Here is a 24,470-nt window from a genome sequence, read left to right as displayed (position 1 = left end):
CTACAGAGCAAACAGCTCTCCACACTTTCTGCTCTAATGGACAAAACATATGTAAGACGATACGCTGGGTTTGCATCCATCTCTGCCTCCCTTTTCTCCAATACAAACAGAATTTGAGCAACAACATTCCAGCTGTTACTCATAAGATTGTTGTCTCTATTTCTACATCTTTGGCTTTTTCCATACTGCTAGTGGCTTGTGGAATGGCCTAGGTTCATAAATCTTTATTTCCCTCCTGATGGAGGCTGGGCACAACTATGCACCTCCCACCAAGCAAATCCTAAATTTTGGCACACCCCGAGTGCCTTACTGCTGACTGAATTTGACCTTTCCCATGAATAGATGCCCACTGGCAGAACTTTGGATCTGTTCATCCAACACTCACATACAATCAAGGAGCTGGTGAATAACTTCTGGGCTTTGCCTCCAGTGCTAGGATACAAGACTTAGAAACAAGCCATGTTTGGAAACCAGCTTTAGGGTGCCCTTGCAGGACACATTTCACATCACACATAAGGTACCCTCCTTCCATGCCTTGGTACCAAGGCCAATCCTAATACAAATGCCAGCCCCCTCTCAGCAATAAGTCTCTTTGGGAATTTTTACCACTGTGGCTTGCTAATCATATTAACTCCTCACCCAGTGGCAGAGTCAGCTGAACTGATTTGCAAGGAGCTACACAAAGCACAGAGAAAATTCCTGTAAACCATAGAACTCCTCTAGCAGGATGCTGTCAGACCAACCTGTCAGTGAGCTGGCACTGCCCTTTCCAGCAGCATTGCTCTGTCCATGGCTCACACCATGGCAAAGACGAGGTGCTGTCCGTGCTGCTGGGCACAGCTCAGCCCACTCTGCCCATTTGTACAGCAGCCCTAGCCAAGGCCATGCCACCAGACTCCCCTGTCAGAGGGGCTCCAGCAAACAGCAGCTTTTGCTGTATTACCTAACAAAATAGAGTGGTACAACAGCCTTTACCCAGGAAGCAACCATGGGAGCCATTCATCTAGAAAGAATTGCTGGAGCCTCAGAGACAGAAACAATATTTAGACAGTGAGAAACCTTTTAAAATAATTATGTCCAGCTTCTACTGAACCATGAGCAACAACATCAGGTAAACAGCCTGTTGCAGGCAACACTCTGTCCTGCTGTTGCTCATCCTTAGTTTTATCTTTGTATGTATTTTTCTGCGGCCAAGAGGCCTTAAATTGAGGCCCACTGGTTTAAAGGCCATTTTATTTGCATCTACTGTTTAAAAAAAAAAAAAAAAAAAAAAAAGCTGAGTTACAGCTCCTATTCTGTAAGGTCTTGCTTTAGATGGATGGAACATACTTATTTTAGCAGCCCATAATACCACATTCTAACAGTATAAGAAAGTCCCTCACCACAGAAAATCTTCCTGTATAGACATGTTCAGAAGATAAAAACAGGAAGTTTCCCTAATGATATCCATTACTTAAAAACATTCACTTCTTTTGGCATTGATAATGAATAGGTTCAGCTTTCACAGACATTCTAGACCAGCTCTTTCAGCCCCTACTCATCATATTAATATTCTCCACATTTTTCAGAACTTCTATTTTCATTAAATCAGAGCTACTCATGCTCTGCAAGCCTGACATACTTTCATCATAGCTGGATCTGGTCTGCTGTGGTTACTTAACTCTCTTCCAGTTGCTTCTGTGATTTTCCTCTCTGCATTCTTATCCTAGCCAAATGCAAGCCAGGCTTATCAGGGTGGAGTACAGTTCCTTGCTTCAGGAATGCTTCAGAGCTACTTGAATATGGCCAGAAAATCAGCACAGTAGACTTTCAGTGCTAAAGGGTGCAGCATTTATAATCAAGACCCGGCATTTGAAATGTTGCCGTGGCTTCATCAGTCAGGCAGCCTGCCAGCTGAAATGAGGTGTTCTGTGCAACCTCAGCCTGAGGTGGGGAGATTCCCTGTTAGACACTGAGATTTTACTGGCTATGTCTTGGGTTTTATGCCTGTGGGCTTTTCCTCATCTTCATATGGTGACAGTGAGGGCTGCTTCACATCTCTAAGTGAATCATTCTCCCATCAGAAAAACTGAAACTTCAGAGAGCTTCTCCTTCTCTTGTGAAAAAATAAAAAGTTACAATGCAGTTTCCTTAATAGTCTCATTTCTGCATAGCAGGGCTCAGCACAGGCCATGGCCTTTTTCTGTTACTACTGAAAGCATACACCAAAAAAAAAAATCATTAAAAATATTCCTCTCTCAAAAACCTATCTGCTGTTAGTTAAATGATTAGTGTAAGGCAGAGAGACTACTGAATGCAGACACACCTTACAGAGGTGTCCAAGTTACTGACTGAAGCTCCAAAGTGCCCAGCCACCACTGGCAACAACATGGCAACAACACAGAGCAGCCCAGACCTATGGATGTTCTTTGAACCTTTACTGCTTGGCCCCTTCTTAGCCTGCTGCCGCCCATCTCAGCGCCAGCTACCTGAGTCCAGGAGCTCTGCAGGGCTTTGTGTGCCAGCTAAACCAGAGCCAGCCCTGGGGGTCACCAGGAGCCCACAGCACCAGCTGCCCGCAGGTTTGCCTTCACGCAGCTCTGATGAACTGCCCGGTTCTTGTGCTTTGCCCACAGACAGCCCAGATGTTTTTGTCAGTGCTCTGCACCCTGCCCAGGGCCTGGGCTGGCCCCAAGGACAGAGCTGCAGCTGCCTTTCTTGCTGAGTTCAGCTGCTATGGCCCCAAACAGTGTCATGCTGGGAGTGCTTTCTGTGCTTGTTCTCCTCCCCTACACACACAAAGGGTGCCTAAAACTTACACAAGCGGCTACAACAAAGCAAGAAGGGCACAGGCAGTGAGCCAAACTTGGTTCACTCTGACGATAAGGCAGCAAATTGCAACTGCTCGGCGCTGTAAGAAGTCCCTCCCAGTAAGTCAATAGAGGGAAACTCAGATAATGTGAGAGTTTTAAAGTAATGTTACCTTAAAAATAATGAAATTGCAGCTGTTACATCTCCCAAGGCTTCCACACAAACAAAAAAAGAAAATATTTGTTTTGGTCAAAAGTTTTGGTTTTTTTTTTTTTTTTCTGCAGGCACCAGAACTTGATCAGACCATAAATCTTGATGAAACTATATTTTTACTGACTTCACATGTCATGGCTCAGTTACATCACATCATAATGCACGTAATGCTGGCTAAAAACACAGAGAGGTGACCAGGAGAAGCAGCAGCTCCTTGCTCTGTATTTGTTGATAAAAAAGAGATCCTTCTCCCCACAGACTGGGCCCAGGTCTGGTTCCAGCCTTTGCAGTCTGACTCTGTCTCCCACATCTCCAGCAGTTTGCATTTGCATACTTGCAAATACAACTTGTCTTCACTGGAAACTGTAATTGGGGGCTGTTCTCTTCCCACCATTAGAAACCATCTCTGACGTGGAACACAGGGCTGAAAAGGGAATTCCTAAGCAGTGAGAATGGAAGACATGGAACATTTCCAGATGGGGACAGCAAAAGAGTTATTGCAGGTTTCTTGACAGTATTGGCTCCATTCATAAACACATCTCATTACCTACCAAGGTTTATACAGCTGTCTCATAAAACTGAGCAAATTATACAGCCACATATTTGCTATTACAAGGTTGTCTAAGATACTCATTAATCTGTTCAAGGTAGGGTGATAACTCACCTCTTATTTCCAGATTTTTGTTGCATTTCCTGAAAAGCTGAAGACTGGATGTAGATTCATAAATACACACAGAACTGTAATGGCTGAGCTTTAGCAAACAGCTCAAGACATTCTGAAATTGAGAAAAGGATTATTCTCTCACAGAAACTCAAAATAAAAATGTATTTTATGTTTCTCACTGAAAAACAATTCTGTTTCCAGACAAGTCTTCCCCCCCACACCACTAATAATCTCAAGAAACTAGACTTGAAAAAATAAATTACCTGACTTAAAGTATGCAAGGAAATGTATTTTTATAAAGTGCTTCTTAAAGATCTCAGGGATGGTGACATTTGAGTGACCACTGAAGAATGTTTCAAAGCCCTTTCAAGATTGGGGTGAGCACAGGATCACAAGTGCTGTTTCCAAGAAAATAATGACAGGGATTGCAACAATTTGAGCACTAATTTTTTTACTATAGCTTGCAATAAATTAATAATTAAGTTTTGTGAATCTCAACAACTGTAAATAGTTTGGACACATACAGGGCTGAAACATGAGGTGTATTGGAGTGTACCACATGCACAAAGGACATATGATGACAAGGCATTTGCAGCCCATAGGAAATGTCACACATCACTTTGTCTTCTTGTTATGAATAAGAAGCTTGACTAGGCCAATATTCAAGCAACAATCAATTTAGTATTTAATATGGTAAAGTATGAGCAATACAGCGCTGGGTACAGTGGGGGAAGTTTTCCCTCCAACTGCACACCGATAATTGATGGTTACAGGTATTTATAGGGGTACTTATTTTTTTTTCAGCAGTTTCTATTTCCAATTTTTTACTCATCAGCAATTTTTATTCCAAATTATTACATCACAATTCTATACACTATTGTGATTTAATCTCTCAGGATCTATTTCAAAGGAGTATCCCCAGATGGTGACGGTCCAGTTTCCGAAAGAAGAAAGACGACTCCCATCTGGTGGGGTCTAGCTCCCCAGATGTGTGTTCACCTTTTAATTGCAGAGACTATAAATCTCATAACAGTGATGTCCAGCTTCCCTTTGGTTGAAACCATAAATCCTTGAGGTGATGTTCATCTTCCTTTCTCAAGCTGTTTTTCTCTGCTTCAATAAGGCATGAGATAAGCATATTTCCTTTATATATATTCCAAAGCTATAGTTTCAAGGATACAAGTAATATTCTCAAATTATACTTCAAAAGGTTATTATTGCAGAGCTTTTTATGGATTAAATGCACGCAAAAAAGCAACATCCTTAACACCTTAATTCCAATGCTCTTAAATCAACCAGGGTTAATTGCAAACAAAAGATAGGTTCAAAAGCCTTTTTCCATGCTTTATTTTCCTCAGTTATTATTAGAATTCACAGCTCTCCCATTGTCGGTGTCCACACACTTCGCATTCACAAGTACACACGTCGCCTGTTTGTACTTGACACGAAACACAGCTTTGCATCTCACATTCTCTGCCTGGCAAAATCCCAAGCACATCATTCCCAGTGCCCATCGGCCCCAGGTCACTTTGGTGGTTTGCTTTCCCTCTTACATCTACTCCTAAGGCCATCCTCACGTAGGGCTTCCAGATCACAGGACACAACGGGCTGTACTGGTGATGAGGATCCAGCTCCATCGCTGGTAACACCCAGCGTGCCCAGGGGGCCGAGAAGGCAAAGCACAGCACACAGCCATGTCAGCCGTGGTGTGGCCACCAGGGCCAGGCAGGGATTGTCCCCGTGCTCGCACTGGGGAGGCCACACCGGGAGTGCTGTGTCCAGCTCAGGCCCCCACGCTACAACAAACAAAGCAAGGGGCTGGAGTGTGTCCAGAGAAGGGCAATAGAACTGGGGAAGTGCTTGGAACACAAGTCCTATGAGGAACAGCCGGGAGCTGGTGGTGTTTAGCGTGAAGACAAGGGAGGGTCTTGTGGGACCTCGTCACTTTCTACAGCTCCTAAAAGGAGCTTGTAGCCAGGTCGGGGCCGGCATCTTCCCCCAGGTAACCAGTGACAGCACAAGATGGCATAGTCATAAACTGCACAGGGAAGGTTACGGTTGGATATTAGGAGGAATTTCTTCACAGAAAGGGTGACTGAGCACTGGAACGGTGCTGGAGTCACTATCCCTGGAGACATTTGAGGACAGACTGGACGCGGCACTGAGGAGGCACTGAGTTGAGTGCCATGGTGCAGCTGACATGGGGGCGTTCGATCATGGGCCGGACTCGAAGATCTCGGAGGACTTTTCCAACCTAACAGATTCTGCGATTAGCCTCGCTACGTCTCTAGACTGCATGGCTCCCTTCCTGCCCGAGGCGGGACGCGCCCAGCCCCGAACCGTGGCGCAGACGGGCGGGAGGAGGAGCCGGCGCCGGCCGTAGCTCCGAGGCGCCGCGGGCGGGGGCGCTGAGGGGAGGTGGGGCCGCCGCCCGCCGCCATTTTGGCTGGTTTGCGTCGCTTCCGCCGCTGGAAGTAAACAGAGAGCGAGGCCAGGGAAGGAGCGAAGCAGCGACGCGGGCGGGACGGGACGGAGCGGACGGTCGGGCGGCGGAGGCGGCGCTGGGGTCGGCTTTGGCGGAGAGAGCTGATGTGGCCGGAGCGGAGGCGCCAGCGCGGCCCGAGCCCCGGTTAATGCGAAGCGCAGCAGGGAGCCGCCAGGTGCTGGGGCGGAAACGGGTGGGCGGCGGCGCAGGGCACCATCCGCGGGGTCCCGGGCCCCAGGAGCGGGCTCCGAGCAGCGGGGGCGGCGCAGCTCTGGGCCTGCCGGGCTGTGGGAGCCCCGCACCCCGGGCCGGGGCTGAGCCGGAAAGAGCTGACCCTGAGGGGAGCCTTCTCCGGGAGTAGCGAGAGATCCTTAAATCCTACCCGGTGTTTGGGGTCGCTGCCTCGCAGCTTTCCCCTGATAGCGGTAATCAGTCGTGGAAGCCTCGCTGTGTCCAGCGGAGCAGGTTGTTTGCGGCAGGGAGGGGTTGGGCTCGCCCCTTCTGTCAGCCCCTGCTCCCCTTCAGCGCATTCCTGGTGTTCCATGAACAGCGGGGCTGAGGCACAGCGAACTCGGTTGGACAGGCTCTCGGGAAAGCCTTATCAGTCGGGTGCAAACAGCTCTGCACAGTTTGTTTTGTTTGGTTTTGGGGTTGTTTTTTTTTTTTTAAACTGCCGTTGTGTTCTGGCTGCACCTTACTCGGCAATAAAAACAATGTTAAGCACGTGCTTTGCTCCTCCTCCTGCTGCTCGGCGGCTGAACTGTGTGATTAGGGTTGGACATGACTATTGCAAACAAGATAGCAGCCTGGGTTGCGCCCAGGTGCGGAGTTCAGAAACGAGACCTTATAACAGGCGGAGAAATTTACTTGGAAAATCTTAAAGAGTCAGGCACTCACCCGGCTTTCACCCATCTCTCTGCCCCCATAGAGTTGGGTGGTTTTGGGGTTTGTTTTCCTTACTGGCAAAATCTCAGCTGCTAAAGCAAAATTGGTTATAGCAGCAGTTTGAAAAACAGTGATATGTTTGTGTCCTGAGTGTGCCAGAGAGAGTTAAAAGCAAGATTGATGGTTCCTGCGTTTCTAAGAAGTGATAAGCAATCATTCCTTGAAAAGTAGGTTTTACTCATACAGTAATTTGCTAGTATGGAATTTTGCATACATGTCTTCCTTGTTGAAAGTTGGCCTTGGGTTTCAAGTGGTCGGATCTTTAAATTACTGGATACATAAAGCAAAGTGAATTGAACTTCTAATTGCATTGCCTTCTTATGTTAAATGTCCAGAAAGGTTTACTCTCTTAAGCAGCCTTTTAAAAGTAAATATATTTTCAGATACCTCTGTAAACTTCTGCAGGCAAATATGCATTCTTTAAATTTCATATTTTTTATTGTTGGCATATGAAGAGGTTGAAAGCAGTTACATTTTTAAAAAAGTATTCTGATACTTTAAGTTCTAAACTGAGAACCCAAAAAGTAGATTAACAAATCGGTTAAAAATCAAATGACAAAACAGTCACACAGTTCTTAAAATAATATTTTTTAGTCTTGAGCTTAGGCACTTTTTTCCTTTGGAAGAAGTTTGCCAAGGAAATACTTTTGAAAGGTTTCAAAAATCTTAATCTTGACCTCTTTAAATACAGTAACAAAAAAAGTTGTCTGGAAAGGTGTTTTTTTCCCCTCCATCCCTTGCTTTAAGTAATGGCCTTTAGAACATGTAACTTCTTATTTTCTTGGAAGAAGAAAATATCAATATACCTCTAAGGAATGGCTGTTTGTCATTTTGTTTTTTAAGTTGGCTGTTTACAGAGATGTGGGACAGTATCCCACAACTTCCATGAGTGGGATTTGGTCTGTAACCAGTGCATATTAACTACTTAGAGCTCATCCCAGGTAGCTCAGAGGTACACAGTGAGAGCTGTCATTGACCTGATCCACTCCTATCAACACATCCCACAGGCTTTTTCCCAGAAGAAAAATGAATACAGTTTTGTCAGTGGCAGCTCCCTCCTGGCCTTCTCTGAAAGGGAGACAAAAAAGAGGGGAAAAAACCCCCAAACCCTACTTTATTGCAGTGGTAGAAGTAGCCTACCTAACTGGAACATTTATGCAGATTTACTGCCTTGCTAGCAAAAGATGAGACAGGATCTCTGCAAGGAGGACTTGGAGAGCCCAGTCTAACAGTACCTTCTGTAGCTTTTTCCAGATGGCTTTGGAAAGACTTGCACATCAAACAGGCAAGCCTGAATTTGGCAAGTTAATAGCTTGCCTGTGGTGAATGCTCCTTGTAACCTAGTTGTTTGGAATATCTGTTTAGCCTAAAGCTTAAACTAATGTTGCATTTCAGACTAGCTTATTATAAATATTGTTCTTGCACTATGCTGAGTTATTATCTCTAACGGCAACACGACAGGCTTGCAGTGGATTTGCCAGTTAATTCTTGATTAATTTTAAGTTGAATTCCATTTTCACGGTTGCAAAATCCAATTCCTTTATATTTTTGTTAGTTGCAGATGGTTCTGAGTCACTGTGCAGTTTTCTTGCTTTTCTTCACTGATGAAGTGGCTCAGCAGCAGAGCTCTGGCTCTGGCAGAGAGCTTGTTCCAGCACAGGAATTGTGTTCTGCACAGTCCCATAGCCAGGAACTGGATCACGGAAAACAGTTCTCAGGAAGCAAGTAGAGATTTTTGCCCAGCGCTGTTTTCATCCTGTGCTTGCCTCCAAGTGTGCTGGGAGTAAAAGTAGGAGCTGAAAAAAGGGAAGACAAATTTTCTTCATCAGTCTTTCGTGACCGTGTGTTCAGGTTTGTCTGCATCATCTTATGAGTGGCATTAGACCTTGAGTGATAGCTTGCTTCTGTCATGTGAGCAGCTAGGATTAAAGCCTTTGAAAGGTAGGTAGGGAGGTGCTGCCTTTGAGAAAGTCATCTGTGATGCACTGGATTATGAACAGTATAATTTTTAGCTGGCATTTCTTTTAGGAAGTACTTCCAGACTTAGTGGCAGTACATAGCAGGGAAATGTAACTTTCCAGATCCCAGTAGGGATCTGGGCATGTGATAACCCTAGACATGTAATTGTGCTTGAATGTTAAACCAGGATGATTTTGCTGTGTATGAAGTCCTTTTTATCTTCTAGAAATCAAGGAGGCTGGGGATGCTTTATGTGTCAGGCTCACCCTGCCCCTGGATTCTCAGCTCTTTGGAGACTGGAATTGAGCACATTGTAGTTCAGTATGAGGCAGCAGAGCCCTTTAGGGCATGATGTGCATCACACTGAAGCTTTTAAAAATAAATGATCAGATGCTGAGTTCACTTGTAAGGTGGCATGTACAAAAGAACATGTTTGGATTAAAACCCAGTGAGCCCTGGGTGTGTTTCAGATATATGTAGTGATAAGGGTCCTTTTCTCTCCAATAATGTAATGTAAGGTAGAAGTTGTTTAAGTGATGTAATTATGGCAAAAGCATGTGCTACAACCTTTTGCTGCAGGCTTGCTGAATTTAATACAGTTTTGAAGAATTTTTTCTGGCCCTTCTCTAAATTTTTATTGCGGGTTGAAACTTCCAGGTTGTTACTGGAAATCTTCTGTGATGCCTATTTACTAGTTAGCTGGAAAAATGAAAGCACACGAATGGACTTGATGAAATATATTTTCAAGGATACTGATTTAAAACAGATGCCTATTAAAGCAATGTATTTTAAATAAATAAATTTTAAAAGAAAATATTCTTCCTTTATGAGAAAAAAAATATTTTGTCTGATGCAACATTGCAATATGCAGTGCTTGCCAGCATACATTTAGTAATTATTTACTTCCTTGCCTGATTTTTATCTCCACAGTTTCAGGTGTAGTTCCTAATAAATAGGACTGGGCCAGGAATATTTATGTCAGTGTTCAAAAAATTGTTTAGAGGATTATCCTTCCATTAGTAGAACAGTAGAGTAATAATCAACAACACAGTAAAACAAATTAGGTTCAAAGTGTTCTCAAACACACAAATGAAACACTGAAAAGAGAGTGACTGTTATAAATGGGTTGGCACTGTTAATGATTAAAGAAGTAATAGTAAAGATATCAGTTTAGATGATAATGTTATTTCTGGACTGCCATTTTGGTTTGTTACTTGGGGTTTTTTCCTTTATATATGACAGGAAAAAAAAACTCTGCCAAGGTGTTGTTGCATAAAATACCCTTTTCCAACTCCACAGTTTCTAGTAATATTGTTCTCAGCTCTTTTACATTTACAAAATAAATATTTTTTTTTATTACTTCTGTAGAATGAAACGAGGAAGGACAACTAATGAGGCCAACAGCAGTTCATCTGAAGACACAACTGAGAAGGAATCCAAGAGACACAAGATTGTAGAGAAGAAGAGCACAGTTGTGCAGAGTCCTGACTGGGCAAACCTGCTCCAAGACATTATCCTGCAGGTGTTCCAGTACTTGCCACTTCTGGATCGTGCTCATGCATCCCAGGTCTGCAGGAGCTGGAACCAAGTGTTTCATATGCCTGATCTCTGGAGGTGCTTTGAGTTTGAGCTGAATCAACCAGCCACGTCAAACCTGAGGACTACACACCCTGAACTAATCAAGCAAATAATAAAGAGGCATTCCAATCACCTGCAGTATGTTAGCTTCAAGGTAGTGTGTTTTATAGGCTTGTTAAAAGGGACTTTTATTCTAAAAGAAAGAGGACAGCTGTCAGTGTGGTAGGTGGCCTTGTTTGCAGGCTTAATAGATGGAGGAAGTGGATTCTCTAAATGGACATGTAGACATGGAGGTTACCTCCCAATTAATTTTTTGGGGTATCTTTTGAGGACCAAAATTTGGAATAACAGTATTGAACATAACTTTTCATTGTCTTACTTCCGTTAGATGGGAATTTTTTTGGCTGGTGCTGTGGTTTGTTTGAGGTTTCTTGTTTGTTTTTGTGAGTCCTTTGTTGGTATGTCTTTGGGGTTTTTTGTGAGCTTTTTGTTTGGTTTTGGCTTTTTTGGTTTTTTGAGGGTTTTTTTGTAGCAGTTCAGCTGCTTAAAATTCTGCTTCATAGAGTGGACAGAAATAGTTCTGATGAGACTGCATGTGTGGGTTACTGCCTCAGAATGAAGTTCAGCCAGGATGCCTAAGTTGAACGTTTCCCTATTTCATGTCCTGTAGGTACTTGGCTCTAGCATTCATGGTTAGAAAACATCTAATGCACACACAGTGACTTCTGTACTGCCAGGCATCAACTAGCAGCTTTAGTCTTAAATTGTTTGGGATTGTCTGTACTCAGTGCAGCTGTGTTTCAGGGGACTGAGAAAGTATTTGTGGTTTGCATAGGATGGTGCATGTATTCACATTGTGGAATTATTTTCAGTACATGAAAACTTCTAATGTGGGCTTACATAGCAGTGTGTTTTGGAAGGGTGTTGTGAATCTCCTGGCTGCATATGCATCAGCTGTGTGAGAAATTTGGAAAGGAAGTGTGTTCTGCAGCAAGTTCAGCATACTTGTGTCTGAGATCAGGCAGTTCTAATGCTGGAATCATCAGCATGTGAAGAGCTTAGTCACCTCTAGCTGATCACACGTATTGCTACTGCTTGCTTGCAGTACCAGATACAAACTGTTACCACGTGGTTTGCAGGGCCTTTATCAGCATCCAAATAAAGAAAACCTGGGGCTGTAGTGGAGTGACCTCCCAGTGTCTTATCTCCTGTCTGTGTTGCTTTACACCCAAGGAATTTTGGGTGCCCTTTGCTGGTAGGGTGATCCATCATTTCTTTCATGTGTCACTGCAGTTGTTCCAGTGCTGCAGAATGGGTGTAACACTCACCTGTCCTCTGTAAAGGCTGAAAACAAGAGAGGTGTTTGCTGTAGGCAAAAAATGATGAGATTGTTGAAAATCAAGGTTTTTCAGCTTGTGTTTGAGCAGAAAATGAATGTGCATTTGACTTAACCTGTTGCTGCCAAGGTAGCATGGCTTACAGTGGAGTTAAATTTGATTCCATGTGATCAAGCTTGATACCGTTCTGTAGGTCTGCAAAGCTGTCATGGCTGCTGTGCATTCAGGAGGCACATCTGAGTGTCAGGGGAGGTCCCCTGGAGACACTCCAAGTGATTTTGGTGGGCAGCAAGCTGACAATTGAAGGTTTTGGGATTTGTGTTGGTTTGCTTGGTTTGGTTTGGGTTTTTTAGAGTATCCATTGCATCTCTTGTGGTTTTAACAGTGAAGGGCCAGTCATTTGTGTACATATGGTAATGCACTTAACTCTCCAGCAGCTCAGTTTTATGAACTGAGCCACTGTAAAAAGAAGTGGCTTTTACACATAGTAAAAGATTTATAGAATTCTTGCATTTTGGTAAGGAGGAATGTAAAGAGGCAGTGGAATAGGCTCTGGACCCTCCACTTGCTTGTTGTTTGATATGGAATGAGTACCTTGGAACACACTGTTTAGCTAACCCCTCACCATGCTATATTTTACTAAAGTGTTTAGAAAAGTAGTAAATTTATAGCAAATAATCCTGAATTTTTGATTCATACTTTTTTGGGAATAAAGAATAACATTGATGGATTCACAATGAGAGGTTTTTTTTTTTTTACATCACATTTCAGAAGGTAAAGTAAAAAAAAGTTAAAAGAGTGTATTTGCAGTGCATTCTGAACACAAAATTCGTTTTGTTTTAAGGTGGACAGTAGCAAGGAATCTGCAGAAGCAGCTTGTGATATTTTATCACAGCTTGTGAATTGCTCTCTGAAAACACTTGGGCTAATTTCAACTGCCCGGCCAAGCTTCATGGATTTACCGAAGGTATTTTATTATGCATATTTTCTATTGCAAAGTATTGCAGTGTTTCATACAGTACTTCTGTAACTTTATGAAATGCTCTATTGTAGGAATATGAATCTTGGATAAAGAAAAGTTTATTAGTGGTCTGGCCTGTAATAAATGGAGGAACTGATTTGAACAGTGATGGATGTATGAAATTCCATTCAGTCTGTGAATCATATGAGAGCGTAGGCCTGACCTTGTTCTTTCAAGTCCTCCTGTCTGTTGACCTCAATGTAGTGGTGAGCAGTGTGGTGCAGGTTAGACAGTTCAGGTCTGTGTAATTGTGTTGGGGGGTTTGTTTAGGAGACAGTTACAATCAAATGATTGGTAGAGATTTATCCATGTGGACTTGCCATAGGGCTTACGAATCTCTTCAGAAAGAAATAGGATCATGATTTGCAGGGCTTCACATGAGGCAGTCAAGCGTTAACATCCTTGGTGAAGTGCACTGTATTTCTGAAATTTTCAGTCAAGATTTTTGCCTTGCATGTTTACCAAAAATCAGATCTTGTTAGAAAGCATTTAATCTGGATGACAGATCTCTTACATGTGCTTCTAGAGAAGCATTCCTGCTAGTGAGGTGGAACTGTAGTATTGCTGAGGAGCAGGGGAGTGGTTGTGAAGGGCCAGATACAAATAGACTGTTAGCTAGATCTCAGTGATGTCATGGCTGCTGATGGCAGTAAGGACAAGGAAGAACTAGAGACAGCCTTGGAAAGGGACCGAGGCTGCAGGTGAGGTTAGCTGCAGAAGGGTTATCAGTTATTATCCTTGCAGTGGTCACTGCCATGTCATGTAGCTCTCTTGAATATGTGCTTTTAACTGGTAATTTTCAAAGAGGCTTTTCAGATATTTAACTAGTTTTGCTCTGATCTTTTTCCTTTCCTGATGTTCTTTGAGGTGTGATGATAAGAAAACCTGAATATAGTGAAAACAATCCAGTGTGTTGAAAATACTTTGTCCTTTCAGCTATTTCCTACTGCTTTCTTTATTAATCTGAGTGCTGCTTTAGATCTCTTAGTTTTCACTGGAGGGATATATTAGGGTCATGTCTAGCTTGCTGAGTAATTACTTGTAATTGTTCATGCTATGTTCTTATTCAGCTTCAAGGCTTATAAAGCACGGGCTTCCTTCTTTTGTTCTCAGTAAGTTCACATTTGGCCTTAAAAAAAATAGATTCAAAATAAGCCAAAATTAGCTCTAAGGATAAATTGCCTTTTGGTGCTTACAACTTCAATAGTTTGGTCATTTGCAAAAGGGACATCTAGTGAAACTAAAGAATTTAATTTGGCCATGACTGAATTCTTGTGGGAAGCTGTTAGTGACAGGTCCATTTGATGAAAAGCAGAAAAAGATGAATTAATTTGGAAAGTGGTTAATACTTTGCTGTGGTTTGAGATTTTTTTTGGTGTGGTGGGGATTTTTATTGTTATCAAGACTGAACTACTTGGCATTATCTTCATCAGTGCTTTCTTGTTGTCAAGTGACCTGACATGTGGCAAATATCTCTGACTCATATTTAGAGTTGTGTTGCCTGTCTTTTCACTAAGTACATTGTAGGTGAGTAGAATCTTTAAAAAACAAGGAATCATACTGCAGACTACAGATGTGGCAGTACTGAAAAGACCAGCTTTTACATGTTGGGATATTGCCTGTTTCCTGTTAGCTCTTCAAACTAGAAGGTTCAAGTTGCCTTTTTAAATAAGTGTGGTTAACTTGCTTTGCCTTTCTATTTAACAGCCTTCTTTTTCTAAATACAGAGAATAAAAGCACAGTACTAACATTCTCATAAGAGAGAATTGAAATAATACTAAAGCATCTTTTCTGTACATAACACATATAAGCATACTGTCAGGATAGTTGCAGTGGTCCCTAAAGCCAAAGTGTGTAAAGATTCTGAGTTGAACTTCCTGTTTCCATGTGCATGAGCTGACTTTGAAAGTTTGTGTAAACATGAAAGCAGTAAGTCCTACTCTAAATCTAATTGTGTGTCAGTTTTATCAAAAATCACAAATATATCACCTAAGAACAAATACTGTTGCCAGGCCTTCTCTCATACAATTGTATTCAGGAAATGTGCCCGTGGCTCAGAGTGAAACAGGCTTGAAATCTGTGTAGCAGCTCAGTTTTTTAAAGATCCTTAATGTATCACACGGAGAAAATACTTTTTTAAAGTCTTCTATTTGGTCAGTCTGATAAGAAATCAGAAGACGAACTAACTGTTCACTTCATACCACCAGTGGTTTTTACAATCAGTGCTGTATCTGCTCCTAGTCTGTTTCTCAAGTTCAGGTTCCCAGGGCTCTGTCTTTAAAGATAAGTTTCAGTGGTTATGCAAAAATGCTTAGCACTTGTCCTACCTTATCTATGCTGCTTATTCAGTAATTAATAGATTTCCTGCTCCTTGGCTCTGTTTGGACCACCCCAGTTAGCTTTCCAAGAAATCCATCCAAAACCTAAGTACTCCTATGTGGTTGTTTAGGCAGGCAGTGCAGTCTTTTGGCTTTGGATACAAACACTCCTGACTATGTTTGCATCTCACCAGTGCAGCACAACTTGCCATGAGGGAATTCCTCTTCTACAGGATGCTTCTTTTAGAATGTGACCTGTCTCATCTGTTCAAAGGACATAAAAAAATCCCCCTAAAATGAGGGCTTCTAGGCTTTCCCTTTGCTTGTGGTCTTTCTGCAGATTTAAATTTGTGCAGTGGATTGCCCAAGGTCAGGTTCTTGATTACCATCTAATGTTACACATTCTGATTTGCCAAATACATAAACAGATAGCAAAAAAATATTACACTTCCTTTACTAAAAATGTCAGTTTTAGTATAATTTTTAAATTATGCAATATCAAAAGAATGCTTTTTCAACAAATACTGTCAAGAACCAAAAACTAGGACTGCTGTGCACATTGTGAAACCATTGAGATTTTTACTTCACATACTACTCTTTCATTTAAACTTCCTTTTTTTTTCAGTCTCACTTTATTTCTGCACTGACAGTGGTGTTTGTGAACTCCAAATCCCTCTCTTCACTTAAGATTGATGACACACCCGTGGATGATCCATCTCTCAAGGTTCTGGTGGCTAACAACAGTGACACCCTCAAACTGCTGAAAATGAGCAGCTGTCCTCATGTTTCTCCAGCTGGTAAGCTGCTGTGGTTTTGGGGTTAGCCTCTTTGGGATTTTTTAGTGGGTTGATTGGGATTTTTTAATGCATGCATTAAATTCTATCTGAAACCAGTGCACCTCTGAATACATAGGGGTGGAGTAAGAGGGAAGATGAGTATGGTATTACCAGCAACTGTCCCTGAATAAAGTACTTTCAGCTGGTGGTCAGTCCATCTATCCTACCACTTCACAGTGACTACTGGGGTAATGATAAAATAGTGTGCGTCTCTTGTGGGCAAATAGTTAACCTCATGTGGAACTTAATGAGAACATATCAAATTGATTGTGCTCTATTTATGCAATGACAGAGTATTCCAATATAAGGAAGTTTTTTTGGAATACAAGTTTCTTTTCCATACTTTGTTATGTGTGGGTTTTGACTGTTGCCATGCCATGGCTTAGGAAGATGTTGGTTTAGTAATTCTGATACAAAGTCATTGCTGGAGAGAAACTGCAGACAGCATCAAAAAGGGGAGATGAGACTGAACTGTGCAAAACTTCTACAGTCACCAAATGTACTTCTCTAACACTCTTAAGTGTGTCTGTTACAAAATGAAGCCAGCTCATACCAGAACAAAATCATTCAAGATTTGTGGTAGACTTACACAACACACAGCAAATTTAAGATTTATTCACAGACCATCAGCTTAACACTTAGAGTTTTCTGAGAAAGAGAAGAGGAATTGTAAATGAAGCGCTGGCAACTTAGTGTGATTCCTCTTCTGAGGATGAGTAGAAACTCTAGAAACCATAACACCATAACTTTCTCCATGCAAATACATTGCAGCTGTAAATGCTAGATTTATTATCTGTCAAATTCACCAGCAGGATTCCTACAAGGGAAAAGCAGTACTGTTGCAGAGGGCGTGTTATTGTAGTGATAACAAACAAAACAAACTTAATACTTTTTGTAAGTGTAGCTCTCAGGCAGAGCCTGGTGTTTGGCTTTGTATAAAGAAGTCCTGAAAATGCAGGAGTGATGTTTTGCAGCAGCCTGGTCCAGCAAAGTGTTTGTGGAATTAACTGCATAATTGCCTTCTCCAAGCTTTCTAGTTGTAGATGGGGTTTGTTTAAATTGGCTTGAGGGACTGGCTTTTCCAACCTAAAATTGTTTTTTGAGAATCCTTGTGTCTGAGAAGTGCAAGAGCTGTAGCAGCTGTGTCTGTTAAGAGGAAAAGGCTTCAGCAGTAATTTGTAGGTAGGCAGGGAGAGTAATTTCCTTGGACTTGGATCGAAGAGTTACGTGTCAGCTCTAGCAGAGTTGGCTGGTTTGTGGATAATCCTTGCTAGAAGGCTTCATTGGAACATCATACACTTGATAATTTGGGAGGAGACATGGGTGTGTTCTGATTGATGTATCTTGCAGGGTTGTAAATTGAAGGAACAATGGGTAGGAAATGGTTGTGCCTGTTAAAGGACATGTTCCATTCTTCATGTTCTTCATGGAGGATGAATAGACTCTGGGGTAAGATGCATTAGTAACAAAACCAGGGAGTGCTGAGCAAACAGTAGGGGAATTTAATTGCTTAATTCAGATAAGGGTGTGCCTTGAGATGGAAAAAAAGGTGGATGCACTGGGTTTGCATGGCACTTGTTTTGTGGAGCAGTGAGGGGGCTACAGGAGTGGTTTCTGTGAAAACTGCCAGAAGCTTCCCCATGTCCAGCAGAGCCAAGGCCAAGCCCATCAGTGACAATGGTAGTGCCTCTGGAATAACCTGTTTAAGAAGGGGGAAAAGGTACTGCAGGAGAGCAATTGCAGCTGGAGACAAGAGTGAGACTACATGAGAGAAACAACTCTGCAGACACCAAGGTCCATGAAGAAGGAGGGGCAGGAGCTGATCCAGGTGCCAGAACTGAGATTCCCCTCAGTCCATGGTGCCAACCATGGGGAGGCAGCTGTGCCCCTGCAGCCCATGGAGGGCCACGGTGCAGCAGAGGTCCATCTGCAGCCCATGGAGGACCTCATGTTGGAACGGGTGGATGCTGGAAGGAGGCTGTGACCCTGTGGGGAGCCCATGCTGGAGCAGGTTTGATGGCAGGAATTGACCCTGTGTGGAACACTGGAGTCTGTTCCTGAAGGACTGCATGCCATGGAACAGACCCATGCTGGAGCAGTTTGTGAAGAACTGCAGTCTGAGAAGGACTCCTGCTGGAGAAGTTCATGGGGGACTGCTGCCCTGTGAGGGACTCCATGCTAGAGCCAGGAAAGACAGTGAGGGGTGGTCTCCCCCCGAGGAGGAAGGAGTGGCAGAGACAATGTCTGAAGAACTGACGACAGCCCCCATTCCCTGTACCCCTGTGCTGCTGGGAGGGAAGGAGGTAGAGAAAATCATGAGGAAGTTAAGCCTGGGAATAACAAAGGAGTGAGAGAAAGGTGTGTTAAGATTCAGTTTTATTTCTCATTACCCTACTCTGATTCAAGTGATAATGTATTGATTTCCCCAAGCTGAGTCTGTCTTACCCATGATGGTAATTGGTGATCTCTCCCTGTCACCCTTATCTTCACTCTCGAGTTTTAAACGGAATTCTCTCTCCCCTGCCCAGCTGGGGAAGGGAGTGATTTTACAGCTTTGGTGGGCACCTGGTGTCCAGGGAGGGACAACCCACCAAGTGGAACAAAGAAAGAAAGAAGCTGGTATGTGGATAGTTGGCTTCAAGAGCAGGCAGGCTGCAAAAATGAGACTGTTGAAGGAAAAAGTGACCTGGATTTTTTTTGTAATGGGGATATTGTAATTAGCAGGCTGCTATAAATATAGAAAAACTTTATGGAAACAAAAGGGCTGTGAGTTGTAAAACTAATTACTTATAGATGCAATTAAAATGTCTTCAGATTGGAGGAGGGGGGAATGTTCATTACGAGGTCAGTTCTCAAGAAATTTTTTAGTGAAGGACAGAGAAGGGTAATGAAAGTAGAGCAAGAGAGACTCCACTACTGCAGGGATAAAGGAAAAGGGTTGATATCAAATAGTGAATTGATCTAAGTTACTGTGTAAAGATAAGAGGCATGTTTGAATTTGGGCTGGAGAAACAAAGGCGGTGATGTATTTCTAATCTTTCTGAGCTTCTCTGAAGTTACTTCTGTTGGTTGTTCCCACTCTGAAACACCAACTGTTGGAACAGAGGGAATGGAATGTGTTCCTGTAAAGGTGGTATTTGTGCTGTGGCATGGGGTAGGAGGGCTGCTTCTCTTGGGGTGGGAGTTGGGAAGCAGAGCAGGTGTCAGGTGTGCCTTTATCAGGGACATCATGAGTCAGGGATATTTTTGATGCTACTCTGCAGTGAGATCAGAGAGCAGAGCTGTTTACCTCTCAGTGACACAGAGGTGTGGGCAGTGCCTAGGGGTGTTCTGTGAAATACATGGGCTCCAGGCAGGCGCTCCAGTAGCTGTCTACCCTGTATGCATTGTCAGCTCTTTATATAGGATGCATAGTTGCATTGACAGACCATGTATATCCAGTTCTAGACCCATAAAAATCACAGTAAGTTGTACCCCAGCTCTTCCCGTTTTGCATTGCACTGGTCCATAGTGTACCCCTAAAGTTAACAAAGATTTATGGAAGGATGGCAGCCAGGACAACAAGCTTTTTTTAGATGAGCAAATGTATCTTGAAACTGCCTAAAATACTATATATCTCAACAGACCTAGGTATTCTGAAGCAGCATGTCTGTTTCCTTAGAGAGTGATCATAGTGACCCTTCTGATTCATGCAATGTTTTTGCAGTGATTTTTTAAAGTGTTTCAATGCTCAGAATAGGCTTCCCTAAATTTAATAGCTGCACTTTAAAATAACTGCTGTTTTCTGAATTTCTTCCTGTTGCTTCAGTGCACTGAGCTCAGGTTTTTCAGTTTCATGTTAAATGCTATGTTCTCATCCCTTCTCTTAATGGAAAGGCCGTATCCTACATTTCAGGCAGTTTTCTGGGTCACATGAAATGCAGAGGACTGAATGCTGTTCTTAGTGCTTTTTTTTCAGTATTGTTACCAGTATAATACCATTGCTTGTATCTACAAATAGTGTGAGTGGAAACCTTAGACTGACCCGGATTCTCTTTTTAATATTTTGTCTTCTGTGAGCTGCATTGAATATTGAATCATTAAAGAGAATCTGAAAATTGCAGTTTTGGAAATTACTGCTCCAAATTTCTACTGTTTTGCCTCTTTTTTCCAAATTTAAGCATTTATACTTTCCTAGAAAAAAATAAATATGACAGCAGGAGCCTCTCTATTGAATTAAAATCTAACATTCATTTTACTTTTGCTTTACATTTGCTTTCTTCAGATGACAAATTTCACTCACGGTTGCTCTGTCGGCCACAGAGCACTCAGCAGTTCTTCCAAGCTGGCTAAGGAAATAGTTTTATCATGAGTAAGCACCTTTTACAAAAGTGAGATTGAGTATATGTAGTCTTACAACAGAACAGTCAGAATATGCTATTTATGTATTTGTCACTTCTGTTCATGTGTTTGTTCACTTCTTTCTGATTCCCAGCAAAACAGAGATGTAGTCACATCGTGTATGTCTGTCTCACATGTTGGTACAAAGAAGTCACAAGATCCTGCCTGTGAAAAAGACTAGTGTTCTGGTTGTCCAGTTTGGTTTTGATTTAAGGTCTTGGTTGCACGTTTGAAACAGGTGCCCATAGCACCCTCCTGCCACACATAAACAATTCCCTCCCACGTTATATTCAGTCATCGGTGCCTTTATCTGTGTAACCCTTGCATGGTGCTGTCTCTCCCAGGAATCCTTTGTGTGGCTGACCAGTGCCACGGCTTGCGAGAGCTGGCGCTGAACTACCACCTGCTGAGCGACGAGCTGCTGCTGGCTCTGTCCTCGGAGAAGCACGTCAGGTTAGAACACTTGCGCATCGACGTGGTCAGCGAGAATCCCGGACAGACTCAGTTCCACACCATTCAGAAGAGCAGCTGGGACGCTTTCATCAAGCACTCTCCTAAAGTGAATTTAGTCATGTACTTTTTCTTGTACGAGGAGGAGTTTGACCCGTTCTTTCGGTACGAGATCCCCGTCACTCACCTGTACTTCGGCAGGTCGGTCAGCAAGGACGTGCTGGGCCGCGTGGGGATGACGTGCCCGCGCCTGGTGGAGCTGGTGGTGTGTGCCAATGGATTGCGGCCGCTGGACGAGGAGCTGATCTGCATCGCCGAGCGGTGCAAGTACCTGTCGGCCGTGGGCCTCGGGGAGTGTGAAGTCTCCTGCAGTGCCTTTGTGGAGTTCGTGAAGATGTGTGGCGGTCGCCTCTCACAGCTCTCTATTATGGAGGAAGTTCTGATTCCTGATCAGAAATACAGCTTAGAGCAGATCCATTGGGAGGTTTCAAAGCATCTTGGTAGAGTCTGGTTCCCAGACATGATGCCCACTTGGTAAAGTCCTTAAAAGACTCCAGGGCGAATGGAGTAGCACCTTAAACCCAAGCTTACCATATTGCAATTTCCTGTATAAGCTTATTTAATAATATAGATTTTGCTGCAAGTTAATTAACGTTTGATTAGAAAATTAATTTTTCTTTCAAAAATTTTTTTTGGAACTTGAGAACCAAAAGAGTTCACAGCTCCAAAACCTGTTTTCATCCAAACAAAATTCAGGTTTCTGTTTTATATTTAGTCTTTGCCATTAAAGGTGACTTTAAATATTTTTGGAAATAAAAATTATTTAAAATATTGAAATGCACTTGAAAAATGCCAGTTTTAATATGGTGTTTTTCTTTGATTTAGATTAGTAGTATTGGACATAATCATATTTGATCTTAAAAAGCCAAGTGAAACCCCACCAAAATTGCATGTTTTGTTGCAGACTGTAGCATTTCTAAATCCAGTCACCTCAATGACAAGATGACAGTTATGAGGAGTGTTTAGTAGCCTGTGAACTACACACATTCTGTTAAGTCATAAAGGCAAGAGCAATATACCATAATAAATTTAGACAACTGAAGTAGTAAGTTTACCACCTTATTCAACAGATTATTAGATCCATCTAAAATGTGTTTAGAGCGCTAACAGCCAGTAGTGTGAGCTACCAAAAGCGGTGTGGGGTTTTTTCCACGCTCTATGCATTTTAATGTAGTTTGCTTATGGGGTCTCAGATCTGCGTCTAAACCTGTTTTAAGGTATTTTATGTCTAGCTCAGGAAGCGAAAGCATTCTGGGGAAAAATGTAGATACATTGTATTTAAAACCACACTGGAGTTAATGAGCTTTTCTTGCACATTACCCGGTTTGGCAGCATACGGTGAGATGGAATAATGTATGGTTTGTGAAATAAACCCAGCAATGTTATTCTGATGACGTGGGTGTGAGCAGTGCGAGGTGAGAAAGGTAAAATTTGAATGTTGACCAAGAACCTTTTCACAAAACCTTAGACCTTTTGGCTGCTTTCAGTTTGACAGAAATGACATTGGAACAGTTGCTTAAGCTGTATAAACTAACTGTATACTGTAAATCTGTTTCAGAAATGTTTATGTATAAAGTGGATGTTTAATAGATGATAATTTTTGTATTCCTTTAATTGAGCTAGTTCTGTCATTTCATAATATTTAACAATTCAAAAGGAGTAGACTTGGTGAAGTAGAGCAATAGGCAAAAATCTGTTTTGAACATTTGATAAATCAGTTTTAATAAAGAAAGTTTTTAGTTTGTAAGTGGTGTAGGCAAGACACTGCCTGTGATCTGGACGTGGCTTGTGACTTCATTTCTTACTGCCAACAGTTATTTTCTCTTTGAGGTTGCTGATGGTAACACTGAAGTGTTGCCCAGACAGCTGCATGTTTGAGAGATGCTCAGCAAGGCAGAGCTGCCCCCGCGGGCTGGGTTGAGCTGCTTCTCACTTGAGCTGTACAGCTCCTTCTGTAGTAAGTAGATTTCCTTCATCTCTGATTTCAGTCATGTTTATCCGAATGTATAATTTAGTGTAATACACTTATGAGTGTATTTAAGTTCATAACTATATTTTGAGCAAACAGTGCTCAGCAGACTGGACATCTTTATAGGGGAGTTGTATGTTTCTGTAGAGCTTTGATTTAAAAATTGCATTTTATGAAACACGCGGTTTTTGTATTAGAATTTGTTAAATTAATGTAATACTATAATTTGCTTTTATTTGTACAAAAGTTGTCAATATATTTAGTCCGTAAAAGTAAAAAAGCTCTGTGTCTTTTATAACCCGACTCTCAGAACTGTCTGTATGAGAAAGGTCAAGTAACACTTGTAGTCTGGGGAACAGGATTTAGTTTTCACTAAATTAATGTGAACTAATACCATTAGTAATGGAGCCAAAAGCTCTTTGGACCTCGACTGCAATGTCCCTATGCTGCAAGGTAAGTCACCAACATGTTGGCAGTGGGAATAACTGAAGGTGAGGCACAGCTTCAGTACCAGATCCCACTCCTGGCAGTCACACCTTGGAAACCCAGCGTGCTGCTGTTCACAGAGAGGCCTCTGTCAGACCCCAGTGTGAGGAATGTATTAGGAGCTGAAGGTGGCAGGGTTGGCTGTAGCAGAACTGCTTCCCCAGCAAGGTAACTGGCTGGCTTTGAGAAGCCTGTGTTGTTGCACTGACTTCAAAAAGTCCTTCCTGAATACTCGTTATTAAGATGTTCAGCACAGGAAAACTGCTTAAAAGCAGTTGTCTCCCTCTTCCATGGGAGGTCAGCAGGTTTTATACATTGAATCAATTACTGCATCCTTCATTCACAAAATCCAGCTATGACATAAACTTGCTAGGCAAGCCTACAGAGCTTTTTGAGCAAATTCTGTATGTCTTCTTTTGCTTTCTAGATGTTGAAACAATTCAAATACATAAAAATCATGGCACAAGTAGTGAAGAGTACCACAGACTCACAAAGTTCACTAGAAACAGGAACATCAGTGTCATAGATGTATCATTTCTCCCGAGTTCACTGTTATTTCTTATCAGAATAACAAAACTCAGGTGTTGGCTTGGTTGTCCAGTTTTGGGTAGGAGTTAATGTGTGCAGTGACAAATCTTACCTCTGAATCCAAGTGGTTACAAGTGAAGATACTGAAGGCAGCAGTCTCCTAATCCAGGACGTGTAGGGGTGGGTTTGTGAGGGAGAAGGCAGAGAGCATTGCTACCAGTGACCTTCATTGCACGGTGCTTTGAGAAACAGGAGCAGCACACTCCATTTGACCTTGATGGATGATGAGCCAGGATCTGCTTTGCTGGAGAACCCTCATGGAATGAAGTGTGGCTGACAACCCTGAGCAGCCCACAGGTGTGGCACTGCAGCAGTTTTGCACAAGACCAGAGTGCAGACTTGGAAATCATGTAGCACAGAATGATTGTATATTTTTGCCCTCAAGTGCAGT

The 24,470-nt window shown here is 42.5% G+C and overlaps 1 protein-coding gene across 4 annotated transcripts; it reads left to right on the top strand.

Moving 5' to 3' along the window:
* The first annotated feature begins 6,086 nt into the window (after positions 1-6,086).
* FBXL3 (F-box and leucine rich repeat protein 3) lies at positions 6,087-23,303 on the top strand. Of its 4 annotated transcripts, none has more exons than XM_063149475.1 (5): positions 6,088-6,327; positions 10,425-10,623; positions 12,816-12,938; positions 15,936-16,107; positions 20,871-23,303. In XM_063149475.1, exons 2-5 carry the CDS (start codon positions 10,426-10,428, stop codon positions 21,512-21,514), a joined length of 1,137 nt encoding a protein of 378 aa, XP_063005545.1. In that variant the 5' UTR covers positions 6,088-6,327; position 10,425; the 3' UTR covers positions 21,515-23,303. The 4 variants fall into 4 exon arrangements, with proteins under 4 accessions (XP_063005543.1, XP_063005545.1, XP_063005541.1 ...); XM_063149471.1 differs by having other exon boundaries at positions 6,090-6,327; positions 10,425-10,788; XM_063149472.1 differs by lacking the exon at positions 6,088-6,327 and adding an exon at positions 8,643-8,948 and having other exon boundaries at positions 10,425-10,788.
* Positions 23,304-24,470: the final 1,167 nt, after the last annotated feature.

Source organism: Melospiza melodia, chromosome 2 (genome assembly GCF_035770615.1).
Source record: "Melospiza melodia melodia isolate bMelMel2 chromosome 2, bMelMel2.pri, whole genome shotgun sequence".
In the NCBI taxonomy this organism is placed as follows: domain Eukaryota; kingdom Metazoa; phylum Chordata; class Aves; order Passeriformes; family Passerellidae; genus Melospiza; species Melospiza melodia.
This window is presented reverse-complemented; position numbering and strand designations above follow the sequence as displayed.

Bases quoted from the DNA above. Each gene is read 5' to 3' on its own strand.
- FBXL3 (XM_063149471.1), top strand. From the start codon at position 10,426: ATGAAACGAGGAAGGACAACTAATGAGGCCAACAGCAGTTCATCTGAA. The intron at 10,789-12,815 runs GTAGTGTGTTTT...TTTTGTTTTAAG, and splicing joins TGCAGTATGTTAGCTTCAAG to GTGGACAGTAGCAAGGAATC. The intron at 12,939-15,935 runs GTATTTTATTAT...TTTTTTTTTCAG, and splicing joins GCTTCATGGATTTACCGAAG to TCTCACTTTATTTCTGCACT.